Source organism: Jaculus jaculus, chromosome 7 (assembly GCF_020740685.1).
Source record: "Jaculus jaculus isolate mJacJac1 chromosome 7, mJacJac1.mat.Y.cur, whole genome shotgun sequence".
Classification (NCBI taxonomy): Eukaryota; Metazoa; Chordata; class Mammalia; order Rodentia; family Dipodidae; genus Jaculus; species Jaculus jaculus.
In genome coordinates this window covers 2,444,212-2,468,678 of record NC_059108.1, presented here as the reverse complement: position 1 = coordinate 2,468,678, position 24,467 = coordinate 2,444,212, and the positions used below count along the sequence as shown (strand labels likewise).

At 41.5% G+C, this 24,467-nt stretch overlaps 1 protein-coding gene across 7 annotated transcripts in view; it reads left to right on the top strand.

Annotated features, from left to right (window-relative positions):
* Znf568 (zinc finger protein 568) overlaps positions 1 to 24,467 on the top strand; it is a 73,168-nt gene that overhangs the window by 22,922 nt on the left and 25,779 nt on the right. For 5 of the 7 annotated variants that reach the window (XM_045153790.1, XM_045153789.1, XM_045153784.1 and 2 more), the window contains one exon: positions 22,312 to 22,361. In XM_045153790.1, the coding sequence (XP_045009725.1) occupies positions 22,312 to 22,361 (50 nt within the window). Of the gene's footprint in view, positions 1 to 4,509; positions 7,068 to 22,311; positions 22,362 to 24,467 lie in introns of those variants that run through there. The other 2 variants (XM_045153787.1, XM_045153785.1) reach the window with 2 other exon arrangements.

Here is a 24,467-nt window from a genome sequence, read left to right as displayed (position 1 = left end):
TATCCTAAGGTGGTCTTGAACATGCAGACAGCCAACCTCCTGTCTCTAGCTAGAATTACATATGTGCACTATGTCTGGCCATATTAATGTACTCCTTTATCCTTTTTCCCCTATAATTTGCCTTTGTTAGACTCAGATTTTTTTTCAAGGTAGGGTCTCATTCTAATCTAGGCTGACCTGAAATTCACTGTGTAGTCTCAGCGTGGCCTTGAACTCAGGGCTATCCTCCTATCTCTGCCTCCCAAGTGCTGGGACTAACGGTGTGTGCTACCATACCCGGTTTAGATTCAGATTTAATTCTTTGACAAAAGTATTTCATAAATAGTGATAGGTAGGTACATCTTATTTCATCTGTCCCACGTTTAGAAAGTCTGAGATTGGTCATTTGTCAGCCAGAATTGGTCTATTTTAGTGATCCCTGTCACTTAAGATTTCAACAATATTGATCATCCTTGCCTAGACACATTGTGAGTTTTTGTTGTTGTTTGTTTTGTTTTTCGAGGTAGGGTCTTGCTGTAGCCCAGGCTGACCTGGAATGCACTGTGGAGTCTCAGGCTGGCCCTGAACTCATAGTAATTCTCCTACCTTGGACTCCCTAGTGCTGGTATTAAATGTGTGTGCCACCACACCTGGCCCAAGGCACATTGCTTTTTTAGAGGTTCTTTTTGCTTTTATTAGTTGGAATTCTCCCATTAAAAAAAAAAAAAGAAAAAAGAAAACTTGCCAGGCAAAAAAACATCCTGCACTCAGGAGGCAAAAGTAGAGCCACTGTGGGTTCAAGGCCAGTCTGAGACTATAGAGTGAGTTCCAGGTCACCCTGGGTTAGAGTTATACCCTGCCTTGAAAACAAACAAACAACTCATCAAGTATTTGTTTATTTTTTTATCTGAATTATTTTTTTTTTAGGTCAAGAAAAAGAAACATGAAGTCTTTCCCTTTAAAAATCTTTAGAATAGGGCTGGAGAGATGGCTTAGAGGTTAAGCGCTTGCCTGTGAAGCCTAAGGACCCCGGTTCGAGGCTCGGTTCCCCAAGTCCCACGTTAGCCAGATGCACAAGGGGGCGCATGTGTCTGGAGTTCGTTTGCAGTGGCTGGAAGCCCTGGTGCTCCCATTCTCTCTCTTTCCCTCTATGTGTCTTTCTATGTCTGTCGCTCTCAAATAAATAAATAAAAAATGAACCAAAAAAAAAAAATCTTTAGAATAATGACTAATACCCTAGAAAAATCCAAATTTATTAAATTAGGCCATTATAAATTTATATCTTTATAATTTGAGCATTGGAGTAAATATGTGTGAATAACTTTCCTGTATTCTTTCAGTATGAAAATTCTCTTTTTTAAACACATTTTTTTCTTTTTATATTTATTTACTTGAGAGAGAGAGAATGTACATCTCACTTATGGATGCTAGGGAATCAAACCTGGGTCCTTAGGCTTTGCAGACAAGTGCCTTAACCATTACATCATCTCTCCAGCCCCAGATTCTCTTATTTTTAGCCAGGGGATTCTTTGGCTAGTCTTTCACATTTCATTCTCCATACATAGAAGTAGCCATTGCTCTAAGAACTCCTGCTCCCTTAGTGAGAAAAGATACTTCAGAGTCGGTCATGGTTGTTTTAGTCCTGGGTTATCAAATGACACAGAACAATGTAATGGCATGACTCTTGTGCTTTGGTGCTATTTGTAAGTAAATAAGCCCACATACCATGATAGCACAACAGTTGATAACCAAAGGCTACTGAGTAGCTGGTAGGTAGGTATCAGAGACAGCATGGATGTGCTGGGAAAATCTGAAGACCTGGGCATGATGGAGTTCCCACTCCATCCTTAAATTTCATTATGCTACCCAAATGGCACATAACTTCAAACATTATTTAACATAGTGGGAAAGAGGTATGTGAGTGTGTGTGTGTGTGTGATTGCCAACACCACTTTTCTTTTCCTTTTGCTCTAAATATATATCACTAACAATTTGCAACAAATGACATTTTCTCCCATTGCTTACTATGCTGTGTCTGCTGTATCATTTACTGCAGAGCCACGAAATGACATTTATGTGCTGTTATGTAACTTTGGGCCATTCCTAGAGGTATTGCTTGCCTGTTTTCCTTTTATCAACTTTTTTTTTTTTTTTTTTTTTGTAGCAGGTTCTAAACTACTGAAACTACTCTGTTACCCAAATATCAATTTCTATAAGTCTTTTGTTCTTAACTCTTCACATGTCCTATGTGGAGGCACATGCTAAGGCAACCTTTATGACACTAAGCAATAAAAATGGATGGAAGTTCTCATTATTAAACATAGGAACATTTATAGTTCCTAATTTTTGTTAACATGAGTTCTTTCCTCTACATCTACTTTTGTTTCTAAGTCTAGAGCCTCTTTGGCTTATTGTCTCTAGAAAGTATACTTATCTTTTTCCGGCTGGGTTGTAGAGATGTACATGACCACTTCCTTTATAAATTGGGAAGTAGTGATGTATTGGTCAAGGTCCAGTAATAGAGAAAAGAATGTACTGTCTTCTAGTTTTATAAGGAAGGAATTGATGTGAAGATACTTATTTATTTGTTGGAGAAAGAGAGACTTAGAGAAGAGAGAGAGAGAAAATGGGAGTGCCAGGGCCTCTAGCCACTGCAAACAAACTCCAGACGCATGCGTTACCTTGTGTATCTGGCTTACCTGGGTCCTGGGGAATTGAACCAAGGTCCTTTGGCTTTGCAGGCAAGTGCCTTAACCACTAAGCCATCTCTCCAGCCCCGGTTTTTAAAATTTGAGTTAATAAATTTACTGGTTTTTATTTTTGTCTGTTTGTTTTTCAAGGTAGGGTTATACTCTAGTCCATGCTGACCTGGAATTCACTATGTAGTCTCAGGGTGGCCTTGAACTCACAGTGATCCTCCTATCTCTGCCTCCTGAGTGCTGGGATTAAAGGTGTGTACCACCACGCCTAGCTTTGGTTTGTTTTTGAAGCATGATCTCTTCTAACCTAGACTGCCCAGAACTTGCTCTGTAGCACAAGCAGGCCTCAAACTCAGTGTGAGCCTCCTACCTCAGCCTCCTGAGTACTAAGATTAAAGGCATGAACCTCTGATTTCCACATATGAGCCACAGAATATGCATGTTCTGTGGCTCATATGTGGAAGTCAGAGGATAATTTTCCAGGGCCAGTCCCCAACTTCTACTTCATTGGAAGCAGGGTTTCCTTCTCATTGTTTACAATGATGCATTAGCCAGGGTATCTAGCTAATGAGCTCTTAGGAAATTCTCCTGTCTCTGCCATCCATCTTGCCACTGACATACTGGGATTACAGAATTGCATCATAGCTTCTGGCTTTTATAGGTTCTGGTGCTCTACACTCAGGTACTCAGACTTGCACAGCAAGTACTTTATTCAATGAGCCATCCTCCCAGCCCCTAAACTAGTGAGGTGGTGGGGTTTTTTTTTCCTTAAGCTCAATGTTAGCTTCATGGCAAAAGCTTTTAAATTTGGATGAAGTTCAGCTTAAGTGTTTCTTTCTTTTTTTTTTTCTATGTATCGGGCCTTTTGTAATGTCATCACCACACCTCAAAATCATGCAGATGTTGTCCTGTTATCTTCTAGTTTGGCAGTTTTGCATTTTACACATAGCTCTATCATCTGTTTTGAGTTAGTTTTTGTGAGGGATGCATGGTTGTGTCTAGATGTATTGTTTGATGCAGATGTCTACTTGTTCCAGCACATTTGTTGAAAAGACTGCCTTTGCTCCTTTGTCAAAGACCACATGTCTACATTTTCCTGGTTCTGTTTTGAGCTGTTTCTTCAGTATACCTCCTGTTTCCTTTCCTCATCTTAGCTAGGACTTAGTGTGAGGAGGAAAACATCCTGACTGTCTCTGCCTTTTGAGTACTGTGAATCCTTGAGCTTTTCCACTTCTGCCCAGTAATTTTGTATGTATTGGCATTTGTATCTTCATGATTTCTTTCTTTCTTTCTTTCTTTTTTTTTTTTTTTGCTTTTTAACATCCTAGAAGTGTACTCCCAGTTAATCATTTCCTGTGTGCCTTTAATCTTACAGAATCTCAGTGAAATCTCTATCTACGCATTTGTCCTTCGTATCTGCTTCTGATGCTTCTTTCTGGAAAGAAATTTAGAAAGAAGCAAACATATATTCAGTTCATTGTATTTATCCACAAGTATTAATTTTATCTTGTCATTTGACCCCCTATCCAGTCATCTCTGTTGGCCCTTTCACATTAATTTTATTTTGCTGATTTCTTTCATTTTACAAGGAGACTTAAAAATCCATCAGTGCTCCTTAGAACTGAAGTATCAGTTTTCTCTCCATCCTGTCTGTCAGAGTTCACATCTCAACCTTGGGAGCAGGGTACAATTCTACTTTAGATTTCTTTTTTATTAGTTGGCTAAAGCCAACAACAAAAGTTGTACCACACATTAGCAAATGTCTGAATTATTATGAATAGTGCAGTGGTATAAAATTACACAAGTAATAATTTTTGGTCCTCCATTTTAGAAGTTTGTGAAGGTGGTGAACACATCAAGAAGCAACAGGAAACACTTATGAGGAAAGTCACAGCCATCTCCAAGAGAACTCTGGTTAAAGATAAAGCCATTGATTGTAAAAGAGGTGCAAAGATATTTTCTGTGAGCTCAGACAGTATTACTTCAAGACAAAACTTCTATGAATGTAATTCACTTAATAAGGGCTTGGAACAGAATTTAGACTTACTTAGTTATGAGAAAGGCTGTGTAAGAGACAAAACTTATGAATGTAATGAATACAGGAAGTCATTTTACCATTGTTCACCCTATGTCATAACCCCCTTTAATTGTAATCAGTGTGGACAAGACTTCATTCATAAATTTGACCTCATCAGACATAAGAGAATTCATGCTGGCGAAAAACCTTATGAATGTAAGGAATGTGGAAAAGCCTTCAACAGAAAGGAAAATCTTACTACACATCAGAAAATTCATACTGGGGAAAAACCATATGTGTGTCATGAATGTGGAAAAGCTTTTATTCAAATGTCAAACCTCATTAGACACCAGAGAATTCATACTGGGGAGAAACCTTATGCATGTAAGAATTGTTGGAAGGCTTTCAGTCAGAAATCAAACCTTATCGAACATGAGAGGATTCACACTGGAGAAAAACCCTATGAATGTAAGGAATGTGGGAAATCCTTCAGCCAGAAACAAAATCTTATTGAGCATGAGAAAATCCATACTGGAGAGAAACCTTATGCATGTAATGAATGTGGTAGAGCTTTTTCTCGAATGTCATCTGTTACTCTGCATATGAGAAGCCACACAGGAGAGAAACCTTATAAATGTAATAAGTGTGGAAAAGCTTTCTCTCAATGTTCAGTATTTATTATACATATGAGAAGTCATACAGGTGAGAAACCTTATGTATGTAGTGAATGTGGAAAAGCTTTTTCTCAAAGTTCATCCCTTACTGTACATATGAGAAATCATACTGCTGAAAAACCTTATGAATGTAATGAATGTGGAAAAGCCTTCAGCCGGAAAGAAAATCTTATTACACATCAGAAAATTCATACTGGAGAGAAACCTTATGAGTGCAATGAATGTGGGAAAGCTTTTATTCAGATGTCAAACCTCATTAGACACCAGCGGATTCATACTGGTGAGAAACCCTATGCATGTACCATATGTGGGAAAGCCTTTAGTCAGAAATCAAACCTCACAGAACATGAGAAAATTCATACTGGAGAGAAACCTTATCATTGTAATCAATGTGGAAAAGCCTTCAGTCAGAGACAAAATCTCCTTGAGCATGAAAAGATTCATACTGGAGAGAAACCATTTAAATGTAATGAATGCAGTAAAGCATTCTCTCGAATCTCATCCCTTACTCTTCATGTGAGAAGTCACACAGGGGAGAAACCCTATGAATGTAGTAAGTGTGGAAAAGCCTTCTCTCAGTGCTCACTACTTATCATACATATGAGAAGTCATACTGGTGAGAAACCCTTTGAATGCAATGAATGTGGGAAAGCATTTTCTCAAGGATCATCCCTTTCTATACACAAGAGAGGTCATGCAGGTGAGAAACGCCAAGTGTGCTAAATAAGGCAGATCTCTTTCATATTCAACCCCTGGTTTACTTAAAATATCATAACATAAGCTCAGAGAGAATAAGAAACAATCTTCTTTGAAAAATTATAAAGATTTGTTGGAGCTCATAAGACTTGAATAAATGCAGAGAAATGTCATAAACATAGACAAACCCAGCATCATAAAATTTTTGGTTCTTCAAAAATTTCTATAGATTAATTACAGTTTGAAAAATATCTCATAAGAATTTTCTAGAATATTAACCCTAAAATTCATATGAAATGGAAGTCTATGCAGTTCAGGCATGGTGATGGTCACCTGTAATCTCAGCACTCAGAAGGCAGAGTTAGGAAGATTGCCACAGGATGAAGGCCAACCTGGTCTATGTAGTTAGTTCTCATCCTGCCTGGGCTACATAGCAAGACCCTGTCTAAAAAAAAATATATATATATAAGAACACAATTTCTGGCCAGGCTTGGTAACATACGCCTTTAATCCCAGCACTTGGGAGGCAGAGGTAGGAGGATCACTGTGAGTTCAAGGCCACAGAGGTAGGAGGATCACTGTGAGTTCAAGGCCACCCTGAGACTACATAGTGAATTCCAGGTCAGCCTGGGCTAGAGCAAGACCCTACCTGGGAGAAAAAAAGAGAAGGAAATACAAGATATTGTCTATAACTATAAAAGGCGAGGAAGCATTTTTTTAAACAGAAGGATTTCTTCTGCTTCTGGATATATAGCCTATAGAAACTTATACAGAAGAAACAAAATTGAAAACAACTTAGATATTTTTTGGGTGGACTAATGGATAAACAAAATGTGATGTATCCAAATGGTTTGAATAGTATATAAGGAATTAAAAATAAGTAGTATGCAATGCATGATGTGGATAGCTATCTAAAACTGTTGAGTGAAAAAATGCAGGTTAATGGTGAAACATTGTATAATATATCTATGTAAGTTGGTATTAAATCATTTATGAAGAACAGACTGTTTTATTGAAATATTTACATATGCATATAAAACTATTTAAAATGGCTTACAAAGCTCCATGCCAGTCTTTTTAGTATTGTTTGTGACAGGAGATTGGGACTAAAGGGTCTGATCAGAGGGGGCCTGAGCTAGAGTGAGACCCTACCTCAAAAAATAAAGAAAAAAAAAAAAAAGAAATGAAAAGAAATGTTCCCAAAGGCCAGTCGTAATAGTGCTTGCCTATAACCCCAGCATTTGGGAGGCTGGGGAATTAGTACTTAGAATGGCAGTGCTTACTATGAAATATGAAAATAGCATGTCTTATCACTATAATTTTTTGTTTCACACTTTAATAGTTTTGAAATTTGGACTCATCTTTCAACCAATGTCTTAGATTTAAGTAAATATCATAAATTTGAAAATATCAGCTCTGTCACAAATGAATCGTTTGTTTGTTTGTTTTTCGAGGTAGGGTCTCACTCTAACCCAGGCTGACCTGGAATTCACTATGTAATCTCAGGCTGGCCTTGAACTCACGGCAATCTCTCTACCTCTGCCTCCTGAGTACTGGGATTAAAGGCATGTGCCACCAAGCCCAGCTACAAATAAAGCTTTTGTTTGTTTGTTTGTTTGTTTGTTTGTGGGGATTTTACTGAGCTATATTCCAAGCTCCTAAAAACTCATTTTTAGGGCCAGGCATGGTGGTGCACACCTTTAATCCCAGAACTCAGGAGCCAGAGGTAGGAGGATCACCATGAGTTTGAGGCCACCCTGAGAATACATAGTGAATTCCAGGTCAGCCTGGGCTAGTGTGAGACCCTACCTCAAAAAACTCAATATAGCCGGGTGTGGTGGCACACGACTTTAATCCCAGCACTTGGGAGGCAAAGGTAGGAGGATTGCCATGAGTTCAAGGCCATGCTGAGACTACATAGTAAATTCTAGGTCAGCCTGAGCTAGAGTGAGACCCTACCTTGGGAAAAAAGGAAAAAAAAAAAAAGAAAAAGAAAAAAACCACTAAATATATATATATATGACAGGCATAGATAAAGTGTATGTACCCAGTTCTCTCTTTCTTTGCTGATCCCTTTCTCCCCTCTTCAATGTCTCTTTCCTCTCTAGCCTGTTATGTGTCTATTAAATTAGTGGATTAAGATGGCTGATACTATCATTAGGTTTTGTTTGTTTTATAATAACTCATTTTTCTTGTTCTTATTTGGGTTTTTGAGATAGGGGCTTGCTCTACCCAGGCTGGCCTGGTATTAGTCTCAGGCTGACCTTGAACTCACAGAGATCCTCCTACCTCAGCCTCCTGAGTGATTGGATTAAAGGCATGCACTACCACACCTGGCAAGAACTCATTTTTCAACAATGTCTTAGATTCAAGTAAATATTTATCATAAATTTGTTTAGACCAGATCTTAGGTAGCCATGGATACCCTTGAGCTTCAAATGTCTCTGCCTCCTGAGTGCTGGAGTTACAAGCATGTGCCTTATCTAGTTTATGTGATACTGGGGTTTAACCCAGAGTTTGTTCAGGCTAAGGAAGCACTCAACCAACTGAGCTTCAGAATCATAACTTGAAAATCTGAAGTTAGTGCAACAAATGCAGTGTGCTTTTGGCTTACGTGTGTGGTGGTGGGGGGGGGGGCTTGGGATTGAACCCAGGGCCTTGCTTGCATAGGCAGGCACTTTTGCCACTTTACTGTATTCCTAGCCCTGGGCTTCCTGATTCAGTCTCACTATGTTGTTCAGGCTAGCATTGAACTCGCAGTCATCCTGCCTCGGTCATCCAAGTGCTGGGGTTTCAGGTGCATGTTTACAGACCTAGTTGGAATGTGGCTTTCTTTTCTTTTTGTTTTTCTATCCCAAGCTAGGGTCTTACTCTAACTCAGGCTAACCTGGAACTCACTTTGTGGTCCTAGGCTGGCCTTCATCTTTACAGCAGTCTTCCTACTTCTGCCTCTGGAGTGCTGGGGTTAAAGGTGTGAGAAACCACATCCAGCTCCGGAAATGTGTTTTTTTTTTTTAGCTTCTTGGCTTTTGGTTTTGGAGGCAGGGTTTTGCTCTAGCCAGGCTGACCTGGAATATACTGTGTAGTCTCAGGCTGGTTTCAGGCTCACAGTACTCCCCCTACCTCTGCCTCCTCAGTGCTGGGATTAAAGGCGTGTGCAACCACGCCCGGCTCTGAAACGTTTTTATTCATTACTGTCGGACGTCATAGGTAGTTCTACTACTCATATTCCCTACCATTTAGTGTGTTTGTTATTACTCAACAATAGATTTGTTAGGCTCAATGCTAACCACTTACTAATAGGGTTAGAGTCATTATAGAATTAACAAGACTTTCCAAAGAATTTGACATTGTGATATTGATGTTTTTACTCTATAGGTTTCCATACAGTTGACATAGATATTTGTGTCATTGTTTATCTCATTCATATATATATATATATATATATATATATATATATATATATATATATATGTTCTTTTTATTCCCTTTAGGTGGCTATAACAAATTTTATTGCTTAGTTTTAGACCATCTTATTCCTTTCATAAACTTTGACTAATACAGCCTATTTAATCTTGGTTGGAAGCAGGGAATGGTCCTAGGTTCTAAACAATAATAATAAAGTTCCTCCCCAAAATATCATTCTCCTAACCAGATATGAACAAATCCTTCCTTAATATAATTTTATTTTTTCATCTTTACAATATGACTTGTTACACAGAAAGCTACAGTGTCTTTTTAAAAAGAAAAGAGAATTGAGGGTATTGGTCAAAAAGGATCTTTTGCTTTTATACTAAGACGTTAAAAGCAGTTTTGAACTTGACTTCACAAAAATAAATCTAAGGTGAAAATTAAGAAATACAACTATGACCATCAATTTTGACTATTTTAGGTACTTTGGGCAATGGACAGTGAACTTGCAAATACCAGAAACTGATTTCGATGAAAACAACTTACTGAAAACCTAACTCAGTGCTCTTATTTCACATAATCTGCCTTTTTAGTATGCTTTATGCCTTGTTCAGTTTTTCAGGCTTACTTAATATGTGTCTTTTGTTGTTATATATTTTTTATTTTCATTTATTAGAGAAAGAAGAAGAAGCAGAGAGAGAGAAAGAGAATGGGCACACCAGGGCTCCAACCACTGCAATGAACTCCGAATGTATGTGACACCTTGTGTATCTGACTTTACATGGGTACTAGGGAATCCAACCTGGGACCTTTGGCTTTGCAGGCAAACACCTTAACCACAAAGCCATCTGTGCAGCCTTTATCTTTTTAAAAACCAAAAGTTAACCAGGGATGGTGGCACATGCCTTTAATCTTGGGAGGCTGAGGTAAGAGGATGGCTGTGAGTTTGAGGCCAGCCTGAGACTGCAGAGTGTATTCCAGGTCAGCATGGGCTAGAGTGAGACCCTACCTCAAACAAAAAGAAAAGAAAAGAAAAGAAAAGAAAAGAAAAGAAAAGAAAAGAAAAGAAAAGAAAAGAAAAGAAAAGAAAAGAAAAGAAAAGAAAAGAAAAGAAAAAAGAAAAGAAAGACAGGACAAGACTAACAAGGTATGCTAAAAGGGAAGAAACAAGTCTGAATAACAAGGCAAGCATCAAAAATAGACTGAAACATGGCATGGATTTCATAAGTAGGAAGTTTAAATGATTTAAATATTAAGGACTATAGTAAAAACCATAAGATAGGCAAAGCATGTGAATAACATGCAGAAATGGAAACTCCCTAAATTCAGAGTAAATGCAGAAATGATTCCTTTAATGGGCTTACCAGTAGACAGACCTTAGCCAAGGAAAGAATCAGGGCTGGAGAGATGGCTTAGTGGTTAAGGCACTTGCTACAAAACCAAAGGACCCAGGTTTGATTTCCCAGGACCCGTGTAAGCCAGATGCATAAGGTGATGCATGCATCTGGAGTTGCAGTGGCTGAAGGCCCTCTCTCTTTCTCTCCTCTGTCTGCCCCCTCTCATATAAATAAATTTAAATTTAACAAAAGAATCAATCAACTTGAAGGTATGTCAATTGAAATTTCTCAAACCAAGTTGTAAAAGGTGAGGAGAGAGCAAACTTAACCCTGAATAGAATATCTATGAATTATGGGAAAATTACAAAAGGTATAACCAAATTGTTGGAAGGTCAAAAGTAGGAGAAACTATTTCAAGTCCTTGTGTCTGAGACTTTTCAAACTATGGACACCAAATCACAGGGCTGGGGGGTGGTTTAGCATTGCAAGCATGAGACCCTGAGTTTGATCTTCAACACCCACATAAAAGCCAGGTGTAGGGCTGGAGAGATAGATCAATGGTTTTAAAAAAAAAAAAGTTTTAAAAAAATGCTTTCTTACAAAGCCTGATGGTCTGGATTCAATCCCCCGGTACCTACGTAAAGCCATATGCAGAAAGTGGCCCATGCATCTGGAGTTTATTTCCACTGACAGGAGGCCCTGGTGCACCCCTACTCTCTCTGACTCACTCTCTCTCTCTGTCTCTCTCTGTCTCCCTCTCTCTGTCAAATATTTTTTTTAAAAAGCCAGTTACAGCTCCACCTACCTGTAACCCCAGTGCTGAGAAAGGTAGAGGCAGAAGGATTCTTAGGGCTTGCTGGCCAGCCAGTCTAACTAAAATATGGCCAGCTCCAGATTCAGTGAGAGATTGCCCCAGGGAAATAGGGTGGAAGAGCAATAAAGGACACCCAACGTCTTCCTCTGACCTCTGCATGGGGGCGTATGGACTGTGCACATCTGTACACACAAATGCATGCACCGCACATAACAAGAAATAGATCACAAATACAGTAGGATCAAACACCAAGCAAGTTATATATCAGGAAATTGCTACTAATGAATATCTTTTTTGTTGTTTTGTTTTGTTTTGTTTTTCAAGGTAGGGTTTCCCTCTAACTCAGGCTGATCTGGAATGCACTACATATTGTCAGGCTGTCCTCAAACTCATGGCGATCCTCCTACCTCTGCCTCCCAAGTGCTAGGATTAAAGGTGTGCATCACCACACCCAGCTTTACTAATGAATATCCTATTAAAGCTAAAAAGGCCAGAGGGATTGCTTAGTGGTTAAGGTGTTTGCCTGCAAAGCCAAAGGACCCTGGTTCGATTCCCCAGGACCCACATTAGCCAGATGCACAAGGGGGCACATACGTCTGGAGTTTGTTTGCAGTGGCTGGAGGCCCTGGCTCACCCATTTTTCTCTCTCTCTCTCTGTCTCTCCCTCCCTCTTTTTCTGTCAAATAAATAATAAATAAATAAAAAGTATTTTTAAAAAACTGTAAAAAAAGGAAAGAAAAAACTAGAGCTGAGTGTGTTGGTTCATGCCTTTAATCCCAGCACTCAGGAGGCAGAGGTAGGACGATCATTGTGAGTTCAAGGCCACCCTGAGACTACAGAGTGAATTCTAGGTCAGGCTGAGCTAGAATGAGACCCTACTTTGACCAAAAAAAAAAAAAAACCAAAAAACTAACTTTGGGCTGGAGAGGTGGCTTAGTGGTTAAGGCACTTGCCTGTGAAGCCAAAGGACCAAGGTTCAATTCCTCAGGACCCACATAAGCCAGATGCACAAGGGGGCCCATGCAACTGAAGTTCATTTGCAGTGGATGAAGGTCCTGGTACTCCCATTGTGTGTGTGTGTGTGTGTGTGTGTGCACGTGTGTGTCTCAAATAAGTAAATAAAAGCTAGCCTTGAGAGGAACTGTGATTAGCATTATTGTAGAGTGTCACATTGAATTTCTCTTCAGACGTCATGTATGTAAGAAGAGAATAAATTATTTTAAGCATTTAAAATTATTTTTTAAAGTTTTTTTGTTTGTTTTTATTTGTTTATTTGAGAGCAACAGACAAAGAAAGAGGCAGAGAGAGAGAGAATGGGCATGCCAGGGTCTCCATCTACTGCAAATGAATTCCAGGCACATGCACCACCTTGTGCATCTGGCTTACACAGGTCCTGGGAAATCGAGCCTTGAACCGGGGTTCTTAGGCTTTATAGGCAAGCACTTAACTGCTAAGCCATCTCTCCAGCCCTAAAATTATTTTTTTAAATTTTTATTTATTTATTTATTTGAGAGCGATAGACACAGAGAGAAAGACGGATAGAGGGAGAGAGAGAGAATGGGCACGCCAGGGCTTCCAGCCTCTGCAAATGAACTCCAGATGCTTGCGCCCCCTTGTGCATCTGGCTAACGTGGGACCTGGGGAACCAAGCCTCGAACTGGGGTCCTTAGGCTTCACAGGCAAGCACTTAACCGCTAAGCCATCTCTCCAGCCCCCTAAAATTATTTTTATCTATTTGTGAGCAGAGAGAGAATGGTATGGGTGGGCCAGGGCCTCTAGCCACTGTGGCAAGCTCCAAATGCATACACCACTGTAGGGAGTGTGTTTGGAAGCATTCTCGGCTTTTATTTTAGAGAGAGAGAATTGGCAAGCCAGGGTCTCAGCCACTGATAACAAACTCCAGATCCTTCTGCCGCCTAGTGGGCATGTACCACCTGCACTTGACTCACCTTTGCATCTGGCTTATGTGGCATCTGGAGAGTTGAACATGGGTTCTTAGGCTTCACAGGCAAGTGCCTTAACTGCTAAGCCATCTTTCTAGCCTTCTTCTTTTTTAAAAAAATAATTTTTTGTTTAATTTGAGAGAGAGAATGGGCACACCAGGGCCTCCAGCTGTTGCAAATAAACTCCACACACGCACCACCTGTGGATCTGGCCTACATGGGCACTGGGGAATTGAACCTGGGTGCTTTGGCTTTGCAAGCAATCCCCTTAACCACTAAGCCACCTCTCCAGCCCAGCATTCTCTTCTTTGGAGACACATTAGAGGATGTTAGGAAGCATTCCCCTCTGTTGGAAGACACTGTGGAGAATGTGTTAAGAAGCACCCCTTCTGTGGGGACACTACAGAGAAATGGTTTGTCTGCCTCCTTGCTTGTTCGAGTGCTTCACTGAGCACATCTGGGCCCAGAGCCGCTTAGTAAGTATTATTAAGTATCCAGTATTCTAGTATGTTCCACCTGTTGTCATTGTTCTGCAGTTCTTGGGTATTCCGTGCTTTATTTATTGGTTTTTTTTCTTTATTCTTGTTTTAGAGATTTCTATTAAAATATGCCTAAGCTCAGAAATTTCCTCAGCAAATTTGAGTTGTACTTAATATGTCCATCAAAGACATTCTTCATTTTTTGGCAGTATTTATGTTCTCTAGAATTTCTATTTTATTCTTTCTTATGCTTGTGTGTATGTGTGTGGGTGTGTGTGTACATATTTGTGCATGCACATGTGTATACAGGTGCATATGGAGGCCAGAGAACAAGGTTGGGTGTCATCCTCATAAATGCCATCCGCATTTTTGTTTGTTTTGTTTTCAAGGTAGGGTCTCACTGTAGCTCAGGCTGACCTGGAATTCACCATGTAGTCTCAGGGTGGCCTCAAACTCTCAGCTATTCTCCTACCTCTGCCTTTTGAGTGCTGGGATGAAAGGCATGTGCCACCACATCTGGCTCATCCACCTCATTAAGTAAGCTAGATTGGCTACCCAGCAAGCTCTTTGGATCCTATTTCCACCCCATCCCCAGAAACTGGGGTAATACACATGGAGCATCATGTCCAGAATTTTTATATGAGTTTTGTGATCAAAGCTCATGCTTATGGTGCAGGTACTTCACCAACTGAGCTCTCTCCCCAGGCCCTGTTTTATTCTTGGAATTTCCATCTCTCTGGTTACAGTGCCCATCTTTTCTCATATGTTTTATACTTTTCCATTAGGGCTTTTAGCATAATGCTCATAGTTTGATAACCACAACATCCTTGGCACATTGGAATCTAGTTATTCTTGGATTGTCAATTCAAGCTGTGGGGTTTTTCTTTTCACTATGCCTTGTAATTTGTTTTTTGATGAAACCTAGGCATGTTCATACTTGGCAAAAGTAACTCCAGCAAACAGGGCTTTGGTGTTGGGGCAGTTAGGTGTGGTGGAAGGAGAAACAGTCTCCAGTCCTACTAGCCCCATTCCAAAGTCACCACTTCTAACTTCCATTTCCTTTTTAAAAATATTTATTTGACAGAGAGAAAGAGAATGGGTACACCAGGGCCTCCTGCCACTGCAAACGAACTCCAGATGTGTGTACCCCCTTGTGCATCTGGCTAACATGGATCCTAAGGAATTGAACTGGGGTCCTTTGGCCTTGCAGGCAAATGCCTTAACTGCTAAGTCATCCCTCCAGCTCCCTGACTTCCATTTTCATAATGAGTTTTGCCCATCCTAGAGCTTCATATAGATGGGAACATTAATGACTTGGGTCTTGGGCTTTTAGAGTGCTGGGTTGTACAGAACTCCAGTGTTTCTTGGGTTTTATCCCACAGGTGGGACAGGTTGATCACAGCAGAGCCCCCTTCCCAAGTCAGTTCATCACTAATGAGACTAGACTAGGTTAGACTCTGGTGCAAAGCTATTGGAGCAGACTTTGCAGAACAGAATGCTCTGGGTATGTTTCAGAAGGGTGGCTTCTCCCTTCCCCTGCCAGATGCACAGTGGGGTTTTTCTCTGGTCCTGACTGTAAGAAATGAGGCTTCTAGAATAAAACTGACAAAAGTAGAGAACTCGCCCAGCTCCTAAGCCCTGCAGAGAAAGCTTGCTTCTCAGTGCTTTGTTTCCACCTCACTTATCCCTTTCAGATATGCTAACCATTTCTACTATTAGGATTGGTCTGAGGCTTAGGGAGGGATCAGAAATTTTGGAGAAAGGAAAAAATCTATAGTAAGTGTAATGTATGATTCCTGGGTGCTACCCACTGCTGCCCTGTGTGTGCGGCTTCACTGCTGTGGCTTGTGAGCATCAGTCTTCCGCTTCCTCCCACTCATTGAAGGAGAGGGGAAACAGGCTGCTTGGGTTGTGGTCTCGGTGCCTTGCAGTTGTTTTGTACTCCTTATGCATTTAATTCTCTTTTCTAGTTACACTTCCTTTATGACTACAGTTATTTTCCTCTCCTTTTTTCTTTTTTTTTTTTGTTTTTTGTTTTTTGTTTTTCGAGGTAGGGTCTCACTGTAGCCCAGGCTGACCTGGCATTCACTATGGAGTCTCAGGGTGGCCTCAAACTCAAGACAATCCTCCTACCTCTGCCTCCCGAGTGCTGGGATTAAAGGTGTGTGTCATCACGCCTGGCTTGTTCCTTTTTTGCTTTTTAAAAATTGAAGCATCTACATGAAGCATGAAACCTGACGTCTGCATCTTGGTAATTTTTAAATATACACGTGCCATGTGTCCACTTCCCAGATTCCTCTAGAAAATCCCCTTGGCTCCTTCCCTCACAATGACTATCATTCCCATTTTGAAATGACTACTGACCTCCATCTTCAGGGATTAGTTTTGCCTATTCTAGGGCTTCATATAAATGGAGTCACATAATGTCTTTGGTATCTGGCTTGCTTTGCTAGGATATGTGAGTTTTTATCTTCATTGCTGTGTGTCTCAGTTGCTTCTTTGTATTTATAATGGTATTGCAGTTTGTTTATCCAGTTAGTTGTCTGTCTGTGACTAGGTGGGTAGTGGGGGATATTAGAAAGAAAGCTTCCATTGTGTTTATATACAAGTCCTTATGTACATACGTATTTTCATTTCTCTTAAATAGATAACAAGGTAGGATTGGCTGGGTTACATAAGAGGCATATGTCAATGAAAACAGATTTTAGAACTATTAATTCAGTTTTGGTAGTTTCATTTTTCTTAGCTTAGTGAGCTACAGAAAGTTTAGCTACAGTGGTAGTTTTGACTAATGACTGTGCAGCAGCAAATAACAGATGGGTGTCAGCTGTGCAGGCTTTGGGCTGCGCTCCAGTGCAAAAGTCACCCAAAGCCTTCGCAGCTGCTTCGGGTATGTGACTGATGACCCTGCCGTGTAACCAGCTGCTGCGTCTTCTCTAACTAAATTTAACAACTGAGAGCAACACACAGAGCCATTTTACAAAATATTCCCCATGGCATTTCTGCTCAGTGAGCTTAGCAGAGGGCTGTGCTGTTACTGGTGTCCTATTTCAGACTTCTTGGTCACCATGGATGGTACCCTTTCTTACATTGGAGAGGCCTCAGTCACATACCAATTTGTTATATTAGCCTGAAATGTTTGTTATGTTAGTCTGAAATGTTACCATTTGTTTTGTTTTAATTTTCCTTTTAAAAAATATTTTATTTGAGAGAGAGAGAATGTACACTCTAGAGCCTCAAGCCACTGCAAACAAATTCCACATTCATGCACCACCTTGTACATTTGGGTGCTGGGGTATTGAACCTGGGTCCTTAGGCTCCCAAGGGAAGTGCCTTAACCACTAAGCCATCTCTCCAGCCCTGTTTGTTTGGTTTGGTTTGGTTTTTGAGGTAGGGTCTTACTCTACTCCTGGCTGACCTAGAATTCACTGTGTAGTCTCAGAGTGGCCTCAAACTCACAATAATCCTCCTACCTCTACCTCCCGAGTGCTGAGATTAAAGGCATGTTCCACTACACCCAACTGTCTTTTTTTCCTTTTCTTTCTTTTTTATTTATTTATTTATTTTTTTTAAGTAGGGTCTTATTGTAGCTCAGGGTGACTTTGAACTCATGGCAATCCTCCTACCCCTGCCTCCCAAATGCTGGGATAAAAGGTGTATGCCACCACACCTGGCTCTTTTTCCATTTCTTTTTTTAAACAGGGTCTCACTTTGCAGACCAGGCTGACCTAGAACTCGTGATCATCCTGCCTCAGCCTCCAAGGATTCGAATTACAAACCTCCACCACCACGTCCAGCCCTGGAAAGTTACTCTCTTTTTCATGTATGTGGGTGTATGCATGCCTGTGGAGGCCAGAGGACAACTTTAGGTGTCATTCCTTGGGTGCTGTCCACATTTTTGAGATAGGGTCTCTCACAGGCCTGGAACTTCCCCCTCATTAGGTGAGACTGGCTGGTCAGCAAGCCCCAGGGGTCCCCTGTCTTCACTTTCCCAGCACAGGGATTACAAGCATGTATCTCTACACTTGCCTTTTCCTTTTTTTGTTCTTTTTTTTTTTTATTTGAGAGTGACAGACATAGAGAGAAAGACAGAGGGAGAGAGAGAGAATGGGCGTGCCAGGGCTTCCAGCCACTGCAAACGAACTCCAGATGTGTGCGCCCCCTTGTGCATCTGGCTAACGTGGGACCTGGGGAACCGAGCCTTGAACCGGGGTCCTTAGGCTTCACAGGCAAGTGCTTAACCGCTAAGCCATCTCTCCAACCCACCTTTTCCTTTTCTATGTGGGTTCTGGGACTCAAACCCAAGGTCTCATGATCCTCGTGCTTTCAAGGCATGTACCTTACTTACTGAGTCATCTCTGTTTCCCTCTTGCTTTCTTATGACATGCTGCATAACAACCTTATAAGATCTAGTGTTCAGACTGCAAGCTTGGGAGGAAACCAATATGGAGGATGGAGCATTAGCTAAAATGTGAGGAATCTAAGCTTGTCTAATCTTTTTTTTTTTTTCCCAATTTTTATGTATTTGGGAGCAACAGACAGAGAAAGAGGCAGATAGAGAGAAAGAGAATGGGCATGCCAGGGCCTCCGGCTACTGCAAATGAACTCCAGATGCATGTGCCACCTTGTGTATCTGGCTTACGGGGGTTCTGGTGAATCAAGCCTCAAACCAAGGTCCTTAGGCTTCACAGGCAAGTGCTTAACCTCTAAGCCATCTCTCCAGCCCCTTGTCTAATCTTTTTTTTTCTTTTTTTTTTTTTGGTTTTTCGAGGTAGGGTCTCACTCTGGTCCAGGCTGACCTGGAATTAACTATTAGTCTCAGGGTGGCCTCGAACTCTCGATGATTCTCCCACCTCTGCCTCCCAAGTGCTGGGATTAAAGGCGTGAGCCACCACGCCCGGCTATTGTCTAATCTTTATATCAAAATGGTAACATTAAGGTTAATGACTGAGCTTTGTAGCAGACAATAGTGCATGTTTCGTGGGAGACTTATGTCTCTAATATTACAGTTGAAAAGACGTTGTTTACACACTACATATTCCTGCTGCAGCAGCTGGGTGTCTTCTAATAACACTCAGTTCTGACATTACCCCATACTTGAGATGTCAATCACAAGATCCAGATTGATCTGTGATTTTGATCAGCTGAGAACACATAAGCCTTCTTAAACTCCAGCACATGCTCAGGTGGCTCACAGAACTCAGGGAAAGAAAGATAAAAAGAATGATTAAAAGAAAGATTTGCCGGGCGTGGTGCCACAAGCCTTTAATCCCAGCACTCGGGAGGCAGAGGTAGGATCGACGTGAGTTCGAGGCCACCCTGAGACTACATAGTGAATTCCAGGTCAGCTTGAACCAGAGTGAGACCCTACCTCGAAAAACCAAAAAAAAAAAAAAAAAAAAAATTTTTCTGGGTGTGGTGGCACATGCCTTTAATCTCAGCACTTGGGCTCAGGAGGCAGAGGTAGGAGGATTGTTGTGAGTTCGAGGCCACCCTGAGACTACAGGGAATTCCATACATAGTGAATTCCAGGTCAGCCTGAGCTAGAGTGAGACCCTACTTCCAAAAAAAAGAGAGAAGAAGGAAGTGAGGAGAGAGAAAGACAGATTAACTTACTGGCTGGAGTGATTGATTCTAATGCCCATTGGGAATCTAGACTGTTGCAGCACAGGGTGGTAGAGGGACCCAGGTGGCTGACATTTCTCTCATGGTTCTGTGTGTGCCAGTAAATGCTAATGGGGACATGACAACAGTGAAGAGAAGAAAGCAGCAGGATAGTTAAGGACTCAGACTTCAGGAATAAACATTGAGGTCATTCTACCAGTAGAACTAAAGGACCTTTTCAGAATCTGAGGCTATTAGTAAAAACAGTGGAAATGTGGAATGTTCATTGAAGAAGAAATTAGAAACTGCTATAAAAGAATACTCAAACTGGGGGGTTAGAGAGTTGGCTCAGCAGTTGAGACACTTGCCTACAAAGCCTATTGACCCAGGTTCAATTCCCTAGTATCCACGTACAGCTGTATGCAGTGGTGCATGTGTCTGGAGTTCATTTGCAATAGCTGGAGGCCTTGGTTCTCTCTCTCTTCTCTCTCTCTTTGCTTGCAAATGAATAAATAAAATATTTTTTTAAAATACTCAGTCTCAGAAAGCAAATCAATTGCACATTCTAAAATTAGCTATTATATAATTGTGACTTTAAAGAAATGTTATTTCCCAAGTACCTATCATTCCGTTTATAGTCTGAAAATAGAATTACTTGGCATATAGAGTTTAGTATCACATTGTCCCCTGAAATGTTTCTTGTATATATTTATGTCATTAAATACCTTACTGAAACTTAATCTTTAATGGCATGGCATCTCATCACATTGGTATTTTGTTTCCACTCTGGATCCTGGGCTACCTTCCTTCCATCCTTTTTCCTCTACACTAAGCCTAAGACTGCCCCCTTCAGGCTCTTGTCATATTCCTCTAGGACAGGACATCCTCTAATATGCCAGGCCTGGGCCTGCAGAGTTGTGCTGTGGGGCTAGGGAGATGGCCCAGCAGTTAGAAGCACTTACTTGCAGGATTGTGCTGAGACCTCAGAAGGCCTGACTGCTGTGTCACCGTGTTCCTAACTGTAGGCTGCTTAGGACTGGGGGATGTGTTCCCAGCCCTGAAGACTCCACTCCATTGCCAATGTTGCACCAAGGGCTGATTGTGCCAAGTCCAGAAAAGACTCCCAGTTCCTGACCAGGCAGAGTTGTGGAAAAACTGTGGACAGCTTGATCCTTAGCTGTGACCTACAGCTGCTAGAGTCCTCTGGCTCCTCTTTGGAGGACTGTCACAGACTCGGTGCTGGGTTTAGGACTAAAGTTTCTAGGAGCCTCCACAGCCCTGCCCTTTCCTTCCCCTAGGCAGACTGCTACCCACTGATACCTTGGTTTGTGGTTTCCCAGCTCCTAAGAGGGATGCTTGAGCCACTCTGTGTGCTCTGGACTGAGCTTCAAAGGGTCCAGGCCTAAGTGGATCCCACCCAAGACTATACCTAGGGTTCAGCAGCCCCTACTACTTGCTGCAGAATTCGGGGACCCAGTGGCGAGCAGGCTTGACATCACAGGCGTAGAGTCAGGCTCAGGCCAGTGGGTCTGGCTAGGTGGTTTGAACAGCTTTAATTACTGCCGAGTATGAGGACCCTAAGGTGACCATAGAGGCCCAGTGCAGGGCTGAGTGTCTAGAGTTGTCAACATAATGGCTGTCGTGGATGTCCAAGGGTGCTATCTGTACTTGAAAAAGTTTAAAGGACACCAGGACTGTTGTACTTGGGAAGAGTAGGGGTGTCAGGGCTGTGCTATCGGGATGGAAGAAGAGTGTCAAGACCATGGCTGTTGCTAGGAGAAGGTGGTATCAGGGCCATGTGCTGTCAGTAGGTGTGGTTTGAGACTGGCACAGGAGCCAGCTGGAAGTCTTGGAGACCGCTGTGTGTCTTGAGACCCTAAAGTCTTCCCTAGATGTGGATTGTATGCCCAGTGTTCTCTGCTTTGTGCCTGTGGGGCCATGATTGATGCCCTCTTTGAGTGAGCCCATGTGGCTACATACTGGACTCTGCCTTGGGGAGATTTGGGAGGGGCTGAGATGCCCTCTGTACATGTTTTTACCTCAAACCCTAACTGTGTGGGGAGGCTTTCAATGTGCTTTGGAGCCCAGTGGCAAGTCCTTAGCTGCCATCACTTGCCCTGCCCCACCCCACACACTAGTTGCCAACACAACGAATGGTGTTTTGTTTGGGCTGTCCTTAAGATTGGGGTGGAGATTCTGAAATCTGTAGTATTTCTTTGTTATGTAAAAACAGGGAAGCCAAGCCCATAGCAGTTTCCCCAACTAAAGGACAGAGTGTAGTTCCTAACAGATGGGCTCACTTTAGACTGTGTCTTGGAGCCACACAGGCAGTGTCAGATACTGGGGCTGAAAACACCTGGAGTAAAGATCTTTCTCCCATTAAGTACTAACCAGACCCAATCTGCTTAGCTTCTGAGATTAGATAAATAGCATGTTAGAGTGGAATGGCCCCAAAAGGCTCTTTGTGAGAAAGTAGGCTACCTTGGTGACTCTACTCCAGGACTTCTGTCGGTACCCTACTGTGAAAGGAGGGGAGAGGGTGATGGAGGTCTCAGACCTCCCTGGTCTTCCTCAGTACCAAAGGAGGGAAGTGGTGCAGAAATGTGTTCTGATTGGACCCTTGATTTCTTAACCATTTTCCACATTTCTCTTTCCAAGAACCCAGAAGAAGAGGACAGGAATATGGTGCCTCTGAAGACGTGACTGAGGTAAGCTGTAGTTGCCACTTTCTTCTTGGTTTTCAGATGCTATCCATGTCAGGAATCCATCCATGAGACTTACATAGGTGATTTGGCAGAGAAGAGAGGAGGAAACCAAATTTATGAAGCAATTTTCCAAACCTTTGCATAATGTTATCTTGTGTTATCTAGAATTTCCACATTAATTATGAAACAAAATCTTGACAGTGGGTCTACCCACTGATCTGGTGGGAACCTAAAGAATAAATAAGGTTACTTCACTCATTTCTTGGATGTCCCTGTTAAGATCACTGTACGAGTCTTTTTGCTTATAAATTCTAACAGTCTAAAATGCCTGCTTGCCCTCTTCAATTCAAAGCAGTTTTTCCAAGATAGAAAAATCATATTATATTTTTGTAATGATTAAGGAGTCATTAGTAAGGTGATAAAGAATTACATGTAAGATTCTTGCAAAACAATTCAAAATGTCAATCATGTTGAAGTCATGCCAGACGTTGTGGCTCAGGCCTATAATCCTAGTACTTTGGAGGCTGAGGCAAGAGGATTGTCATGAGTTCAACACCATTGGCCTACAGAGTGAATTCCAGGTCAGCCAGGGCTGGTGAGATGTCTTAGCAGTTAAGGTGCTTGTCTGTGAAGCCTAAGGACCCATGTAAACCAGACGCACAAGGTGACACAAGCATGCAAGCTTGCATGAGTACAAAGTGGCACATGTGTCTGGAGTTCAATTGCAGTGGCTGGAGGCCCTGGTGCACCAGTTCTCTCACTTGCTCTGTCTCTCTCATTTAAAAAAAAAAAAAAATTACAAAAAAAAAGAAAAAGAAATATCCATGACCTCACTGTGCCTGACACTACCTACACAAAACCCTCATAATAGGAAGAAAAGATGATGATAGCAAAATAAAAGACTGCCAGGGGGAGAGGGTATGATGGAGGGAGGCTATGTAAAGGGGAAAGTTTGGGGGAGAGGGAATTATCATGGCTTATTGTCTATAATTATGGAAGTGGTCAGTTAAAAAAATTTAAAAAGAGAGAGAAAAGGAGAAAGAAGAAGAAAGGAAGGAAGAAAGAAAGAAAGGGAGAGAAGGAGGAAGAAAAAAACATTGAATTCATTCATGGTAACACCATTTAGAAGTTACTCAACTGTTAATATTTTCAAATTATTTTTCTGCACATGTGAATGGGTTTGAGGTTTTTGTCTTCAAGGTAGGCTCACAGTAGTAGAAACAACTTGACTTTAAAAAAAATTTTTTTTGGTCACTTTTATTTATTTATTTATTTGAGAGTGACAGTGAGAGAAAGAGGCAGAGAGAGAGAGAGAGAGAGAGAGAGAGAGAGAGAGAGAGAGAGAGAATGGGTGCGCCAGGGCTTCCAGCCACTGCAAATGAACTCCAGACACATGCACCCCCTTGTGCATCTGGCTAACATGGGTTCTGGAGAATCGAGCCTCGAACTGGGGTCTTAGGCTTCACAGGCAAGCACGTAACACTAAGCCATCTCTCCAGCCTGAAACAACTGACTTTTTAAAGCACTTGCATTAAGCCACTGCAGTTTGAAGTTCTTCCCATATTGTGATCTTACTTAATCTTCTTTAAAACCCTGCAAGACTGCTATGACTGTAGTTTATTAATTCTATTATGTACCTGTTTATGTTGGTAGTGAAGATGGAACTCAAAACCTTGCAATGTGAGCAAAAGCTCTACCACAGAACTACGTCACTGTCCCCATGTTAACATCTCAGCCTCTCTGAAATCAGGATGGGCTTTGGATTCCTACAAGCCATAGCTCGTTGATTGCCTGTAATTCCAGCCCTGGGGAAGCAGAGACAGAATCTGCAGGGCTTACTGGCCAGCTAGACTAACCAAATCTGTGAGCATAAGATTCAGCAAGAGACTCTCTCATAGAAGAAGATGGGGAGAGACTGAGGAATATATCCAGCATTCACCTCTAGCCTGAGCACACACATATGCACTCACACATATATGAACACATATGCAAAAAAAATCTTAAGTTTTCCAGAAGTTCTTAGAAAAACTAAGTTTAGGGGATGAGGCAATAGATACAACTTGTCCACAACTCCTCAGTCAGCTTCATGTGTTCAGGAGTCCTTTCTCT